The 16,737-nt window shown below is 44.1% G+C and overlaps 1 protein-coding gene across 3 annotated transcripts in view; it reads left to right on the forward strand.

Annotated features, from left to right (window-relative positions):
- LOC133469209 (adenosine kinase-like) overlaps positions 1-16,737 on the forward strand; it is a 97,468-nt gene that overhangs the window by 11,188 nt on the left and 69,543 nt on the right. For all 3 annotated transcript variants that reach the window (XM_061756000.1, XM_061755998.1, XM_061755999.1), the window contains exon 4: positions 4,514-4,592. In XM_061756000.1, the coding sequence (XP_061611984.1) occupies positions 4,514-4,592 (79 nt within the window). The remainder of the gene's footprint in view (positions 1-4,513; positions 4,593-16,737) is intronic.

Here is a 16,737-nt window from a genome sequence, read left to right on the forward strand (position 1 = left end):
GCTGGCGTATTTCCCTTTGATGGAACGCCATGGTGGGGGAGACATTGATGGGAATGTAAACAAGCCTGCGTTTCTGACTTGTGTGATCTCGGTACCCTCACCTCATGATTTAAAGTGTTAGGTTGCAGATATTGCGGGTTACAAAGAGGGCCAAGTACAAATAAAAACAGTCCACCAGGGAGGCAATAACTTTCATCTAAATAAACCAGAAATAGACTGGTTTAACCCTAATATGTAATTACTGTACACACTGTAGTATTTGTGTGTTGGTTGTGCGCCTTAAACTCTTTCACTGGCAACAGAGTTCCTCATCTTGCCAGCCGTTTTAGAGCGTTTTGACTTGTCTTTCAAGATGTGACAAGAAACATGTCAAGCAGAACAGTGACTTCGATTTTTGGGCTTTTATATAACCTCAACATCTATATCAAGACTGTTAACTGGCCTTTGATGGCAAAATTAGTCATTTATTTCCAGGCTCGAGTTGATGGCGTTCCTCATTCACTCCATAAACTGGCTCATCCTTGCTCACGATGGCGACACACACACACTTTCTACCACTTACCGCGACACATACTCGGTTTGTGCCACACATATACAGTAGATCGTCTGTTCGAGCGTCCGGTACATTTCTCTCCGTCGAGATTCATCGCCTAATTTTTGCAACGCCGCCATCTACAGGGATGTGTTAGTCATTACAGTTGTTTACAAAGCTGCAGGGTGAACGTAAAGAAGTCAACAAGATGTATCTTTATCTTTATCGCGACAAACATGAAGCAGAAAGCCATTTGCCAAGACATTGTTAACCTGACCTACAGTTTGCTCCAAAGTATGTACAGTAAGAATGCATAGCTGAAATGTTTCCTCAAGTGAGCCCCACCGCCACCGTGGTTGTGTAAGCACAGTTTAGTGGCTGAGGACATTTTGTCCAAAACAATTCCTTTTTTTTTTTTTTTTTTTCCTCTCCCTTTCAACCCACACACCCGCTCCCTCCCCGCTGCCCCCGCGGGGCTCAGCGGATCGGGAAGGGATTTTCTCTCCCTAAATGGCCAAAGGGGAAGCCGTTTAAGGTGCCACTACTGTGGGATCACATGTTGTTTGCGGGTGCAAAGGTCTCCAGGCAGCTGCTCTCTCTTCGGATGGGATTTTCGAGGCGGCCGAGAGCAGCCCCCCGCCCGGCCCCCCGCCCGGCCCCCCCTGTGCTCCCTGCACTGAAAGGTTGAAGCAAATACTTCCAGGAAGGAGAGGAAAGAAGGGAAGGGGGGAAAAAAATCCTCAGAAGCTGATTTGAAATGACTTCTGGATTCCTTCATGTTATAAACACCCAGAGTGCTTTTTAATTCATCTTTTGTCAAGGAGTCATAACAGGTGTCTCGGGGTGGATTCCCCCCTCGTTAGCTTATTTTCCACTTGCACGGGAAGTTTTTAGGAGCATGTCCCGGCCTCTCTCGACCACCTGGGGCACGATATGAAGACTTTCTTTGAAGCCGTAAAGGTTACTTTCACACTCGCTCAACACTCTGGCAATGCTTCGTTAAAGCGTGGCCAGCGTTTGCGGCGCCACCGGATGACATTTTGGCCGGGAAACCATGGCGGATGATTTGCTCGTCTGCAGTCGGTTTGGGATTTGCAAAATAAGTGGGGATATGAAATCAGCGTGATATTTTGCAAAGGATACCATAATTGTGGGAAAAGTGACACACCAGATGCATCGCTATATTACTAACGACAGGAAAACGTTTATTTATTTATTTATTTTTTTGTCTCAACTCCCTTTGGAGTGGTTCAGTCAGGTGGGACCCGTGGAAATGGTCCCAATCCCAGCCCAAACCAATATGGACGACGACTTTGCATCCTGTCATGATGAACACGCGTGCCGGATTTATGTGTCAATCCGCCATATGCGGAACGTCACGAGATCAAACCCGGAACACAGGTGCGCTGAATTCTTGTGTATGCTTCGTGATTGTTTGAAACCAAACTTGATTTAAAAACAATTACAAATCTTTATGGCTGGTATCTACGGACAAAAGTTAGATACATATATATATATATATATATATATATATGTAAACAAGAACGAAGTTGAAACATTGATCCGGGAGGAAGTGCTTTGAGCCGTTTTGCTGAATGCGGAAGGAGGTTGCGCATATACGTGAAGTACCGGATGGAACGCACTGATGTCAGGTCCTAATACCTCCCAACTCTCTGGGACGCACCTCCGCCGCTTTTGGCGGTGTTGCATCCAGGACTACTGAACTACATACTTTTTTGGAATATATTAAAGCCCCCCAAAAGAGGTTTTAGTTGCCAGAACAATAAATACAAAAAAAAAAAAAAAAAAAAAGGGATTTTCAGTAGGGCCCTCACTTCCCTATGCTTGTCGAGACCTTCCAGAATGTGAGTAGTGTGTCGACAGAGCATTTTGCTGCAGCAATGGAATATTCCTTGAACGGATTATACAACCGATTATCCCATCGGTGAATTGAGTAATCAGATCAAATGTATTTTTAATGTGCAGGTGTAATTGTTGTACACTTGGAGCGCCATTCTCCCGTTCCACACTAGAATATCTGTAAATCTCTTTAAAAGGTGGGATTTGGCCTGGTGAGTGACGTTGGAGTCAGCGAATGAGAGTGTAGCGTTGGCTGTCGTTGCATCGCTTGAGGCCCTAGCAGCTCATATGTGAACGTGCTTGTCACGTGTTTATTTTGTTAGCGTTTGTTCAGTAAAGCGATTGAAAGTGCACCGGCGGCTGTGTTTATGTATAGTATCGTAAAGCCCTCAAAGCGAAGTGAATAACGACGACCAAGAAACGAAGCAATTTCAAGTCCGCAGCCCGTGTACGCCGTTTAAAGGCCGTGTTTATTTTTTCCCGGCTGTGGAATGCCAAGCCTGCTCCCTCGGAATACATTTAACCTCCCGTGTAAAAAGATCCTAAAAAGGGAATGCTGCTGGACACCGTGTAATAGTTTGTTTATACAAGCGGCGGTGCTTGTGATTTACGTTCACCTCCACGCTCACTTAATTTAAGGTGGAATTACACGGCGCCGCGCCACAGTCAGTTGGCGGATTGCAAATACGTCTACAAATGGGCGCTATTCCATTTGGGAACGCAGCGTATCGTCTCGTCGGCCGCTTGGTCGATTTCCTCAGTGGGGCGGACACGTTTGCACAACAGTGTGTGAGGAATGCACATTTTTCATGTTCGCAGTTCCCCAGATAACGCGAGCACCTCGCGGCGTTGCATCACATACGCCAGGCATCGGCGCTATTCAGATTCCAAATGGAAAATCTAGAAAGATTCTGAATTGATTGAACTGTTACACTGAACGTTTGCTTACTGCCTCCGTGTTTTTTCTTGAAGACATCACTCACTTGAAGACGTGACGGCATTTCCCCGGCAAGCTACACCAGAAAATTGTTCAATACATTTTGCACACAGCTCTAAAAACAACAATTTGTATTTATTTTGAAAAAGAGTTGGTGTTAAATACTGTACAATGAAATGATAACCATGTGTTCCTCTTGTGCTTTTATCAAAGCTGACATTTAGAACCCTCTTGGCTTTTTTTTTTTTTTTTTTTAACTCTGGCCACATTTGTGTTCAAGTATCTCGTTTCAGGACAAGCAAGACTTTACACAACACTTTTTTGGGGTCTTTATAAAAAAAAAAAAAAAAAAATGTTATTGTTTTAAATATATAAAATGGTGATATTTTATTCAGTGTTTGATTTAAAAAAAAAAAAAAAAAAAAACATTTCATGTTAAATTTGATTTCTTAATATATAAAACAATTACATGCTCATTCATTTTGGTATTTTAAATATGATTGTGTTTGTATATTTTTAAATAAATTGTCTAATTTTGTGAATATTTAAAACGGGTAAAGTGATCATGAACATATGCTTTTATTACAATTAATTGCAATCATTTTTAATTGTTGTGAATATAAAGTATAATGTAATTATATAGAAACTATAATAGTTATAATATAAAATAGTTGTACATGAATAGTATTTTAACGAGGGCTGCAACTTTCTATCGATGAATCCCATCAATTATGTGAAATGGATTTGTCATTATTATGTGCGTGAGGCGCAGGTATTATTATTTTTTTTGTCTACTTGGGGTCGCCATCAGGGGCGTCGAACGAGGGGTACAAAGTTGACGCTGTTGGCTTGCTATTAAACTATTGCTATTATTTTGTACAAAATAATACAAATTCTAAACATCCAATGGGATGTCGTATAGAACATTTTCTCTCCACCGTGAGCAGGCTGCGATGCTAAATAGAAATGTATGTGTTTATTTTGTGAACAAGAGTGTTGCTGTGACGCTTTCAACCTTCTTTGAAACTTTTCTTATTTTCAATACTGTGAAATGTAGTTGCAATGTGGATATTTTTGAAGAAAATGTTCTCTGCCCACGGTCTCGTTTTGTCCTTACAAAGTTATTGCGCGATCATCCTTGAACATGAAAAACCGTCTCTTTTCAAATTTTGCTTTCTTTTAAGGTTTGACGAAATTGTCAAGAGGAAAGAAGTTGAATATCACGCCGGCGGTTCGACACAGAACTCTGTGAAAATCGCCCAGGTTAGTCTTTTGTCTTTGTATTTTATTCGAGGTGTCGCGCACAGAGAGAAAAGGCTTTCATAATATTTGGGCTATTGTCTCGTCGGCCCAATTTCCCTGAGACGCGTCAATTAGAGAGAAATTACCAGCCGCACCGCAATCGACGTGTCACAATAAATTTCATCAGACAAATGTTCCCTGAGGCGGGCCAGTATGTAAAAGGAATTGGTGCTCGTCCAAATCTTGACTGGATCAGTGTTTGGAGATTATTATTCATGGAATGTCCTGATGGCATGCGGCGATGATCGTTCTCTGGTCTGCGTGTAGTAAACAAAAGCGGAGGCAAACCATCTGAAAATGAGGACAAATGAGGGCAGCTCGGTCTCTTTTTAAATGATGTTTGAATTTGGTGTTCATATGTAACCTGTGTTAGAAATGGAGGCGGCACCAGGAACTGAAATCGGGGAGGCTACCTGTGACGCAAATTGCGTGGCAGGAGCTGTCTGGTTGCTGGTTCAACACCTGGACAAAATCAAATCTTGAAACGTAGCAAATGGTCTCATAGGGTTGGATGTGGCCTCATAAAATGGTGACGGAAATGCGCGCAGCTACCAAGGCTTGAGATGACGCCAATCCCCGGAGAAAGAAAAGGGACGGAATTGGTGTCGCACCCCCACGTCAGCAATGCGGGCGGCCTTCGGGGACCGAGATGCGGGTGGCCGCAGCTCCGTTTCCAAGGTCCTTCCTGAAGCTCGAAACACATTTAACACTCCGAAAATTGGGAGTGGTTGCCGGATGGGCGACCGAAGCACCCTTAAGCTTCACAGCCGCTTCCTTGCAAGCGTGAAGAGAATGAAATTTACAGTAGTCTGCGTTTGTGGAATATAGAATTTCCTCAGCCAACAAATGACACTTGGGAAGACTGCCCAAAGGTAAGTTTAAAAACTCCCCTGTGAAATCAGGCAGAACGTCGACATGGTCTCCTCGTACCCCGATGAGAAGCCTTCGGTCAACTAAATTGCTCCTATAACGGCATGGCAGAGCCTGGTCGAATGTTATTCAACACTGTTTATTGAGCTTGCTTCAGAGGAAAGATGTAATGTTGACTCTGTGAGTGTTTCCCTCCCACACCCACCAGCCTCTTGTCAGTCAGTTTGTATACCTTCAAGGTGCTCTTAAATGAGAGCGGTATCGTTCACAGACGGCTCACTTTTGTGCAACCTCAAGAAATCTCATCTGACACTGAAGCACCCCGCTCCCTAAAAGGGATGGCCGCCGGTGGGGAGCGAGGGAGGCTTACGCTGGGTAAACCCCCTGGGTGTGCGTGGATCAATGATCGACGCACCGACTCCCCGACTAAGCGCTTCATCAGAGGTTGTAATGGGGTTAAATAGCTCCGCTCCGTCCAAGTTGAGGATCAAGGAAAACCTGAATCTGAGCTCTGAGAAGAGGCCCGATCGATGGTAATTGGATTCGGTTAAATGAGAATTGACCAAACGGAAGCTCAGACAGATAAGTATCACTTTACTCGTATGCGCCTCTGCCTCGCTAAGCTTGGTTTGAAAGCGTCCATGTTGCGCAGTCGGTCGGTCGTACTCTGTCCCAGCCTCGGTTAAGTATGACCGGGAATGTTTTTGTTGTTGTTTTTGTCACCGGTCACAAGCGACGGTAAACCCCCATTTATCTGGGATACGGTCCAGATCCACCTGCAAGAGGGATAAATAGCCAATACAGAGAGACCATATGGGGAAAAAAAACATGGAAACGTATTAAAACACACTTGTAAAGTGTCAGCCAACTTCCCAACATTAAAGAAAAACAAGAGCAAGGTGTGCGTGTATTTGACTTGGTGAAGCAGTACAAGCCTAATACTTGTACGATATGTCCTATACTGCAGCAGGAGTCGCTACACGCCAGAATAGGGTGTTAAAGGGAACATATTTGGCCAAACCTACTTTTTCCAGTATTTGGGTTGTAATATTGTCTCTACGGTGCCTCGGTAAACGTGAAATATGAATTAGAATCGTCCACACATTCCTGAGTGGTAGATGTTTTTCCGCCAATCGGGTCATTTGACTTTCTCGAGCTTATCTACGTCACTAGCGAAGATCTCCGCCTTCCCTTTCGACTGGAGAAGCTGTTGAAAGTGAGGAACTTAGCGTTGTAAGTCAATGTGCACTTTCTTACCCCTAACCTCGTATTTTGTTCGGCTCTCGGAAGTTGCGAGCTTGTGGGCGGTAGCTCTTTGCTGTTTCCCAGGCTTCTACCAAACGCCTTGAAGGCTCACCTCCTGGATGGCAGGAGGGCTGTAAAGTAACAAAGCCGAGCCGAGCACATCAAAGAGCCTCTGAAGCGGCTAACAACTCTAGTTTACTACGTTCCTGGGGAAAACGGTGACCTTCTTAACTGTGCAATGCCGTTCCGGTAGGTGACAGAATTGGGAGTGGGAGGCCGTTGACACGGGGGGGTCTAGAGGTTGGGGGCGGCGTTTGTCTGGATCAAGAAACGCAGTCGATTCATTTGGACAGAACATCAAAGTCCTGCAACAGCTCCTCGGGGCCCCCGCGTTTCAGAGTTATTGCCTCTGCCGTGGAACTGCGTCCTACCGCCGAGTTCGCTCGTGCAAATTGTTTGTTTTCATTACAATCCGAACAAGTCAGCATCGTTGCCTCATTTGCAAAACAGACTTTCAACAAAGAGACAAATTACTTTGGTGGCGCTGTTAATGTGTCACCAACTGATTAGGCTTTTCTTGATTGATTCCGATTTTCCGCAGCCTTTGCAGTCCGTATCATATATTTGCAGCGACATCTTAATTACCGTTTGGAAAGAAGAAGAGGTGGTGGGGGGAAAAGCCTGCCATCTCTGTTATGGTTATGATGCCTGTTTAACATTTCCTCAGACCTGGTCAATTGCAGAAGGGGCGAATGGGGGCCCAGGCTTTGGAGCTCCTAAATTGGAAACGCATGTGCGCCACACTGTTGAAAGTTTGATTTAAAAACCAGAACAATCCCACACTGCATCATTTGACTTTTTGAAAAAAGTCGCTCCGCTTAAGGAAATACGAGGTTTGATGTCTCATTGACTTATTTCTCCGGGCGAAAATATGCCATGACCTAATGTTTGGCTTTTAAAGCTCATTCCGTTAAATAAATAAAGAGCAGCGGCGGGCTAAATGAAGAAATTCCGACGCCTGGTACCACTTAGCGAAGGAGAAGGGGACCAGCAAAGGAGAAAGAGTGGAGCTTTTGTGTTGCCAGCCACCAGCGTAGGACGAGCTTTCCCCACTAAAAGAGGCCATTAGCCGTTTTTACTGTTCCTTACACCTAATGCCTCTTGTTAGGACAGACATTCCTTGTGACTGGACATTCGGTATTAGTGTCTCAGGTCTTCCTGCGCCTTGATCACGTAGCCGTAGAAACGTTAGCAGCAGCTTTGCTAAGGGGCTAATTAAAGCCCTCGCACGTCTTTCAATTACAGCAGCTTCGACCGACACGGACGAAAGCGACTAAAGTGGACCATCGCAAAAAAAAAGAAATATACAGTCAGCGACACATGACACACTTAAGTACCGCACATCGATCGATGCAGTGAATAAGAAAAAGTGTGATCCTGTATTGGGTTTTGAGACTTTGTTTTTTATTGAGCCGCAGAAACATGGCGCGATTGTCCAGGAACAATTGGAAGTGGAAACGGCCCATAATAAGGGAGTGTGCAGATATTTGGAGAGGCTGTTGACAATGATTGCTGCAATTAAGGTATTGGAATGCTCTCGCATGTGGGCAAAGCTCCCCTATTCCCTTGGGCAATATTGATTTGATATACAATTATGAGCTGGGCAGAATTCAACTTGTAAGGCAAGGTACCACTGCACGTCTTCCTCCCACCTGTACCGCACGAGTACTAACACCTCACGTTAAATCTTCGAAAGTTGACGAGCCGACGATTCTGTGTCGGTATCACGAGAGGGATTTAGCGGTTAGCTCGATCACGCGGCGCCTTCTCCGAGTTCCCGGAAAGTGCTGGAACAGCAGAGGCAGGTGCACTCAAATGTAAGAAGGCATCCACGATACCAGGCAGGGAAGCAAAAATGTGTCAAGAGGCAGGAATAAGATGGAAAATAACGCTACGGGATGCGACTCTGACACAGAACAGTAGCTTCTTTTCTGGTGACTGAAATGGAAAATGCACTCATGCTCACTGGAAAAAAAAATAAAATAACCAAACAGATTAAAACCATATATCTAATTTATAACTTCCTGAGTATTGGTAAAGATGACATTTTCCTTTCAGGCACAGAATGTTTGTCTTAGTATTATGACGACTAGTCATAATATTGCTCTGGTTGACTTTACCCTTATTACTTCCTAGGAAGAGTCACTGTTGGTGTAGTGGTACACTCGCTGCACTTCAGTACAGTCGGCGTGGGGTCAATTCCCATTCAGTGCCGGTGTGAATGAATACCGATGCTATTCGTTACCCCGTCTATGGCGTTTCCCATTATCTGTAAGCTTTAAGGTCGTGGACTTTAAGGCAAAGTAATACCATTGTTTTGAAATGTGCAACGTGTAATTCTCTTTTTTTATGTTCAGTTTGTCAGTAAACGTCAACTGGAAGTGGCAATAAATAAAAAAAATTGTTCACCGGCGGCCAAACTGCTGCTTGTTGTAAAGTGTGTTGAGTTCATTGCCAACATACCGAGCAGACACTTGCAATTTTCATCTCTGTTCATGAATTATTATTTTTTTTCCTATTAACAGAAAATTGTCCCAGTAGGAAAACCACTGTTAACATATGTTCCGTTTGGACAACTTCATTTTTTAAATTCTTTTCATTTTTTAAATTTATTTATTTTTATTTCTTGCCGAGGCTACAATTTACTTCCATAATACTTTTGTTAAGATTACTGAATGATGGATTTTGTATTATTTTTTTTATTAATAATTTTTTTTACTGAGCGTATCTGACAGTAGAATTTATTGGCACATTTCTCTCATAGTGTCGCATAGCAACAAGAGGGGGAAAAACATTTAAATATTTGGGTTTAAAACCATGTTTTTTCCCCTTCTCTTTAGGAAACAAAGTGCAGCCTGCAATTACTGTCACCGTTTCTCTCTCTCTCCCCAGTTCAAAAGTTTAGCGAGTCGTCGCGGCATGCCAGGCAATAAATGAAACCAAAATGAGTTTGTTTTTTGGTTGTTTTTTTTTTATTTAAATGTTGGATGGAAAAACTGACATGGGGTGCGTCTGGAACACCACACCGCGCCTGTTCAACTTATCAATTGCCGTTTTGTTTGTCAAATAAAAACACCGGCAACAACCGTTGGATTTGAGTCGTTTCAGACCTGACTAACCGGGATGGAAAATGTGTAGGTAAGTGCACATTGGAAGTGATGCGCCTCAGGAGAAAACAAATCTACAGCAGGGTGACAGACAGACACTAATAGTAATGGCACTTATCGGTGCGCCTGACATCCGCCGCCCACGCCGCCGCCACCGCTCTCCCATCTCGAGGGGGGAGGGGGGCGAGGGGGGGTGAGGGTGGCCCGCTGAGTCGGAAAGACTCTGCCAAAACAGTGCTTCGCCCTCACATATAAATTGCGTCATTAACATCGGCGAGATTATTCCAAGCTCTCCCACCGGGTTTATGGCAGCAACAGCAGCAGCTCAACTTAGCGACTTGACACTCGGAAGACGTGCGACTTTCTTGAGCAGATCCGTGGGAGGGTTGTCGGTGGGGGGGCGGGGGGGGCGGGGGGGCATGTGCTGCTTCTATTCTTTCTGAAGCTTTTACATAAACTCAGAAAAAGGACGACTAGGGGCTTATTATGTGGTCTGATGAAATGCGCGTTGATGGCAGCTTTTTAGTGAGATTATTAACATGGGGCCTCCATGGCTTAACTCGGTGTTTCCCAACCTTAATTGAGATGAGGCACATATTTTACATTATATAAAGTTCATGGCACGCCACCAGACAAAAATGGCTCGAAAAGTAAATATACTCATTCACTGTGTTGGACGTTTCTATTTGTAAACTGGAATCCAACCGTTTACTGCCATCGCCGAATATATTCGTCAAGTATCTTTTTCAACGGGTCGGCGTGGAAGAGGGTCTCGCCCAGCTCGTCTGTGAAATTCAGGTTTGTAAACCACTCTAACGACTAACAGATTCGTGTAGATTGTGGAGTTTCATCGCTTTGGATTTGAGATCACTTTCACAAAAGCATTGCAGACTTTTATTGAACGCAGAAACAATACAAAGCAAAGCAGTCATTTCAGTCAACGAATGTTTCCATTAACAGCACATACTGCTTGACCTTACTTGCGGTGTCTTTTCTTTGGCCGTGTTGCACACTGCGCACATGTATCGGTTCTCGCAAGGAAAACGAAACCCAATTGGCAACTCCAGTTTAGCCGCATAGATCCTGCCCCCCACCCTTCGCTCAGATCAGCAGGCAATTAACTTGTGATTACTATCCGAGGTCAGGGTTAAGCTCCAAGTTAAAGGTTGAAGCAGCAAACATTTCAATATGATCCTCTTACTCTATTATCCCCTTTCACCGCTGCCCGCTTTTACCTCATAGGAAGAGTACATGACAGTACATAAAGCCCCTCGGCAATTGTTCTTTGACGAACATGCTCGCACTGTACGGTCCGTGTGATTAATGTGGGATCCCCTCTGCTCCCCGTACCCCCCCACCCGCTACTGTCCGGCTTCTGCTTACCATGCAAGTTTCCTTTTCACCTGAACAAATGGCTCCTTTGCACAAAAAGTGCCAACCTTTTACTTTTACGGGAGGGCGAGCCGAGCAGTCTGCAGTAATTGACATCCCAACAAGGAACGAGGGGGGTGGGTGGACATAGTGGTGGTGGAGGGTGTTTTGCGCCTGAGCGTTGAATAAAGGAACGTTTATTTTTGTGCTTTGGCCTGTAACAGCCGCAGGAAATAGCGCAGTCGCTTGATGGCTGAGCAAAGCCTATTAAGTTACAGCACTCTCACCCAAGATATTGGACTCCATATTGAGACCCTCTGCCCCCGACGCATTGATGGCGAGGTCACTGGGGCACGGACTGATCGCGTTAAACAACGTACCGTAGAAACGCTAGGATGTTGATAACCGAGCGAGATCAGGTTATTCTCACCCCCGAGAGTACTTAAGTGTTCCCTGAGCAGCGCTTGCTTTTCTGGACTGATCAGAGCTGTCGTATCGGTATGCTTCAGACTACCAACCGGGCCGAAAGCCACTCCGGGGTTCTCGGGCAAGGTTACAGTTTGTTGACAAATTGACACTTCAAAGATAAAGGAGCTCCTTCACCCCCAACGCAAAGTTGGCCCAACCTATATTTCAAAAATAAAATCACAGCACACCACCAAACAAAAATGTCAAAAGTGTATCCACTGAAATAATGATGATGATGTCTCAATTGACTTACAAATTGACATACCCAGTATGAAATGTGGGCCTTTTTCGTTGAACACAAAGCTATTTTTCTGTTGTATGAAAGTCAACAGGTGGATACACAGAGTAATTGTACCTTCTGCCATCTAGTGGAAGAGCATTTAATTGTTGCGCTTGTCACTATACGCCGCTGACATGGCAAAGGCGCATTCATTGTTGTAAATAAATCTTTTTTGGACCTGGGAATTGCTGGTAGAGTCTGAGGTGAAAAGGGAACTTCAGGGTTCCCAGACGAGGTCCGATTTTGGCAAAAAATGGAAAACATGAAGGAGGGCCTGCAACCCCAACGTCTTTCCCAAAGGGTTTCCTTGCCCCTGAGAGTACTAAAGCACCCCTGAACAGGTTTAGCTTTTCCTGGATGGATCATAGCTTTCATGTCTGTGGCCAAAAAGTGAACTCCAGGGTTCACGGGATAAATCATTTTTGTTGTTGATAAATCCACACATAAAACTTAAAAGTAGCCCAGTAATCATGGTTTCGACACAACGCCCAATATCAGTCTAGATCAGAGTTGTCTTGATATACAAGGTACTACAAAACAGCAAAACGGAACTTCAGTGCTTTCAGACTTGGTCAGTTTTTGTCGAAAAATCCACTCTTGAAACTTAAAGTGTACCTGTAACCATGGTCCCAACACTATTCCCAAGATCAGGTTATTACTGAAGCCAGCGCCTAAAAGTTCGACTTCAACATCCCATCCTGCATGGGTACCCTGCTATCTTACATCCAAGACAATGATCTGGAAAACACAAAAAACAAACAAACAGATTAGATGACCAGTTTGAAAGGGGCTGTAGACTACCGGGTCCAAGGGGGAACTCCAGGGTTCTCATGATAGACTAGTCCGTCACAGCTTCACACATAGCCAAGATCAGGTTATTCTCGACTCTGAGAGTATTGCGTCGATCACTGAACCGCATTTTCTTTAACGGTAATGATCGCAGTTGTCTTGCTTGCAGGCCATAAAATAACTCGAAAGCTGTAAGGGTAGGATGTTTTTTCTTGACAAGTCCTCTCTGGAAAACTTAAAGTAGAGAGGGAACTCTGTCCAAAAGTCATTCATTCATCTAATTTTTTGTTAGGAATCGGATGTTTTCTAAATGTCTGCATGCCGCATAATGTAATAAGCCATCCGTGAGAACTGGAACAGATTCGCTTTTCCGGGAATGATTGGAGTAGTCATGTCTCTTGACGACCAGGGCCAAAAGGGAACTCCAGTGTTTTCAGGCGAAGTAGACTGGGAACCACTGGCCAAAGTCAAACAGTCTTCTTATTTTCTGTCAAAAATCGGATGTTTCCGAAACGTCCGCATGCCACATTCTATAATTATCCATCTGTGAGAACCGGAACAGATTTGCTTTTCCGGGAATGATCTGAGTTGTCGTGCAAGTTCTTGACTACCAGAACTGAAAGGGACCTCAATGGTTCTTAGGGTAGGCCGCATTTTGTCAACAAATCGACCCATAAAACTCGTACGAGTCCATCGGTAACCGCAGTTCCGCAGTCGCTATCTTATTTTATGGATGTTTCCTAGCTGTCTATCACGCCACACGCTGTAATTAGCCGGCTGGGAGAATCTCTGGAAAAATGGGAGCCGCTCTATCAAAGCGAAGCCGCTCCAATTTTGAGAATCGTCCCTTTTGGGGCCAACGGACTCTTCCAAAATTAGCCAGCAAATTGCTCGTTTCTCAACATCGTATGCAAGTCACGACGTATTCGGGTCCCGATTGCAAAGTGGTTTGAAAAGTTAAGATGACTTCTGTCAAATGGGGATGTTTGTCAGCAAGCAACTGTGTTTGACTTTTTCTTTGTCTGCTTCCAAGATCAAGATCAGATGATGTAAACGACTCTCATTTCAAAACAACAAGACTCCAATTTAATCATACGCGTTTTCCAAGTCATGGGGGAGTGTTGGCTTGTTTGCTGTTCTTATGTTGGATTGTTTTTTGTTCTAATGCGGGTTAGCTTCTTTTTATTGGTGCCACTTTTCTTTCAAATGTGAAAGGTGAGGGTTTGAAACCAAGGTTTGGGTTTCAAATGAAGGTTTGCAGATGGGATTAGTGTTTCAGTTTAGCATCTCAATTCAGGCTTACGGTTTGAGTTTAGTGTTTTTAGGCAAATGATGTTTGAAACCTGTGTTAGGGTTTCAAACTTGGTTTATGGTTTCAAGACAAGGTTGGGATTTCCAGTTAGAGTAAAATTGTTAAATCAGGGTAAATTGGTCGTTGTGTCGTTGCACTGTTGTTAGCGTGTGTGTACAGTTGATAATGTCAAACGGTAAGCGGTTATTGCTATACCCATTATTATCCAATAGGAAAAATGCTGAAATCTGAAGCATGTGAGTGATGGGTATGACACACACGCAGTGTAATTGTGTATCTGCCAATGTTGTGGTGACAATACAACGTGTACATTGGGTATGTCGTATCCCGACGTCACGCAGCCTGCGGGATTAGCGCCTGGTGATGAGCTGTCAGCAGCTTTGTTGGCTACAATAAAAGCAAACGAGCGCACGACAATTAGGGTGTCTGTCGGGTGTAATTGTCGCCTGCGCTCCCGGCTAGGATTATGACAGCCTCTCATGTCAAACCAGACTGATTCGGTTCCCAGCGCGTGTTTCCTCCTGCCTCATGTTGATTCGCATCTCCCCGGCAATTAAGATAATATGTCATAATTAGAGTTTGAATTTAGCACCGTGAGAGTTTTTAGTAATTGCACAGCCAAAAAGCCTCTGCGGCGCCTTCCTCGTCTTCTGATTTGACGGCGACGCTAATCAGAACAGTCGCTGTATACGCAAAGTGAACGAAGAGTTGCAGTATACTGTTTACAGGTTAGGGTTTCAAATTGGAACCTGTGTTAAGTTTTCAAGACAGGCTTAGGGTTTCTAGTTAGTGTTTGAAGTGTTTCGAACAAGGGTTGGGGTTGCAAATGAGAGTCTTAAGTCGGGTTTAGGGTTTGAAATTAGACTTTCAAACCAAGGTTAGGGTTTCAAATTGAACTTTCAAACCTAGGTCAGCGTTTTAAACTCTGTTTAGGGTTTCAAAACAGGTTTAGACCTTCAAATAAGGGTTTCTAGCCACAGTTAGGGTTCTGGTTTGAAGCCTGGTATAGTGTATCAAACATGGGTTAGGGTTTCAAGCCAAAGTTAGGCTTTCGAATTGGGCTTCAAGCCTGGGTTAGGGTTTCAAACGAAGGTCACGGTCTGCAAATCATGGTTTAAAGGTAGGGTTCAAGTTCCAAATCAGGGTTTAAATCAAGGGTTAAGGTTTCACATGAGGGTGTATAGCCAAAGTTGTGCTTTAAATGTTCCCTGGGCTACACACATCAGTCAGTATTGTCAGGAGGATTTTGTTGGCCCTTGTCGCGCTAGCTATCAGTCCCGGCTCCCGGAGGGTGATAACAGACCGAGTAGCGAAAGGAAGAAAAAACAAAACCTGAAGACCGTCTTTTGTGTTTAGCGAAATTGGCCGCCACAAAGGAACTAATGACGGATCCTGCCGGCGTAATTGTGTAATTATGGCGGGGCAGATGGGGCGCTCGCTTTAACTAGGACACGTTGTGCTCGGCTCTCCACAACAAAAGGCCAAGCGCTGTGACAGCCTCTTCAGCACCCAGTGGGCGGGAGAGTGAAAAGACGGAAGGGAAAAAAAAATACAAAATCCAGAGAGTGGAGGAAGAGCGAAAGGGAGGGTCGCCTTCGCCGGGCCCGTCGGCTCGATATGTTACCACAGAAACAAACGTGCGCTGTAAACACGCCGCCGAACGGCCGCGGCTCCTGGGAGGTGAATCACCGCGGCGTAATGAGCTCGCCTCACTCCGCACTTAAAAGCCTTCGATTGAAGACAACTGGACGCTCCGTCACCGGGCGAGGCCTCAGCGCCCTGCGGTCACCGGGGTGCGACCGCAAGTCTACACAGTGGTGCCTTCACTTACCACTATATGGATTTTCTGAGGGCGATGCCCATATATGGCAGGATAAAATTCCGATAAACCATTAATTGGCTGACTAATTGAAAAATAAATAACAAATCAAATTAAAAAAAATCCTTCACACTTACAACAACAAAGATATGAATTGCATGAAGAACATTTTGCTTTTTTGCAATATTTTGCCCAGCAACAAATAGAAAAATCTGCCATTTTCTGTCCAGATTCTTGACGATTTTTGGGGAATGTTTGTTTGAATGTCATAATGACATTTGTCTTTGTAATCTGTTAATGTGTTAAAAAAAGAAAAAAGCTAATATCGGCCTAGTCAATGGGCTGGCCGATAATCGATCGCGCCCGATTTACTAGTTTATTATATTCCATGACCGAGCTCGTTACTCAATGTAATTGTATCTCAAATCGATTTTCTCAATTGAAATGGCTCGAAATGACAGCGCCCCCAAAACACCAGCGTTTTTAACGTTGTTTTTTTTTCTTCAAATAGCTGTGTACAGATCTACCTTAACATACAAGTTGAATTTATGTGACCAAGCTTATAACTCAAGGCACATCAACACACAAATGTTGAATTGTGTGTGTGTGTGTGTTTACATAATCTTCATGTTCATTTATGTTACCATACATTACATTGTCCAATACAGTGTTATTTTACTTTATTGAGAAAGGCCTTTCAGTTTATTTCAATGGGGAATATCGATTTGATTTCCTGTACAAGTAAGTTGCGTTATGAGCTTGTTCACGGAACGAATTGAACTTCT

The sequence above is a fragment of the Phyllopteryx taeniolatus genome, chromosome 19 (assembly GCF_024500385.1).
Source record: "Phyllopteryx taeniolatus isolate TA_2022b chromosome 19, UOR_Ptae_1.2, whole genome shotgun sequence".
Taxonomy (NCBI): domain Eukaryota; kingdom Metazoa; phylum Chordata; class Actinopteri; order Syngnathiformes; family Syngnathidae; genus Phyllopteryx; species Phyllopteryx taeniolatus.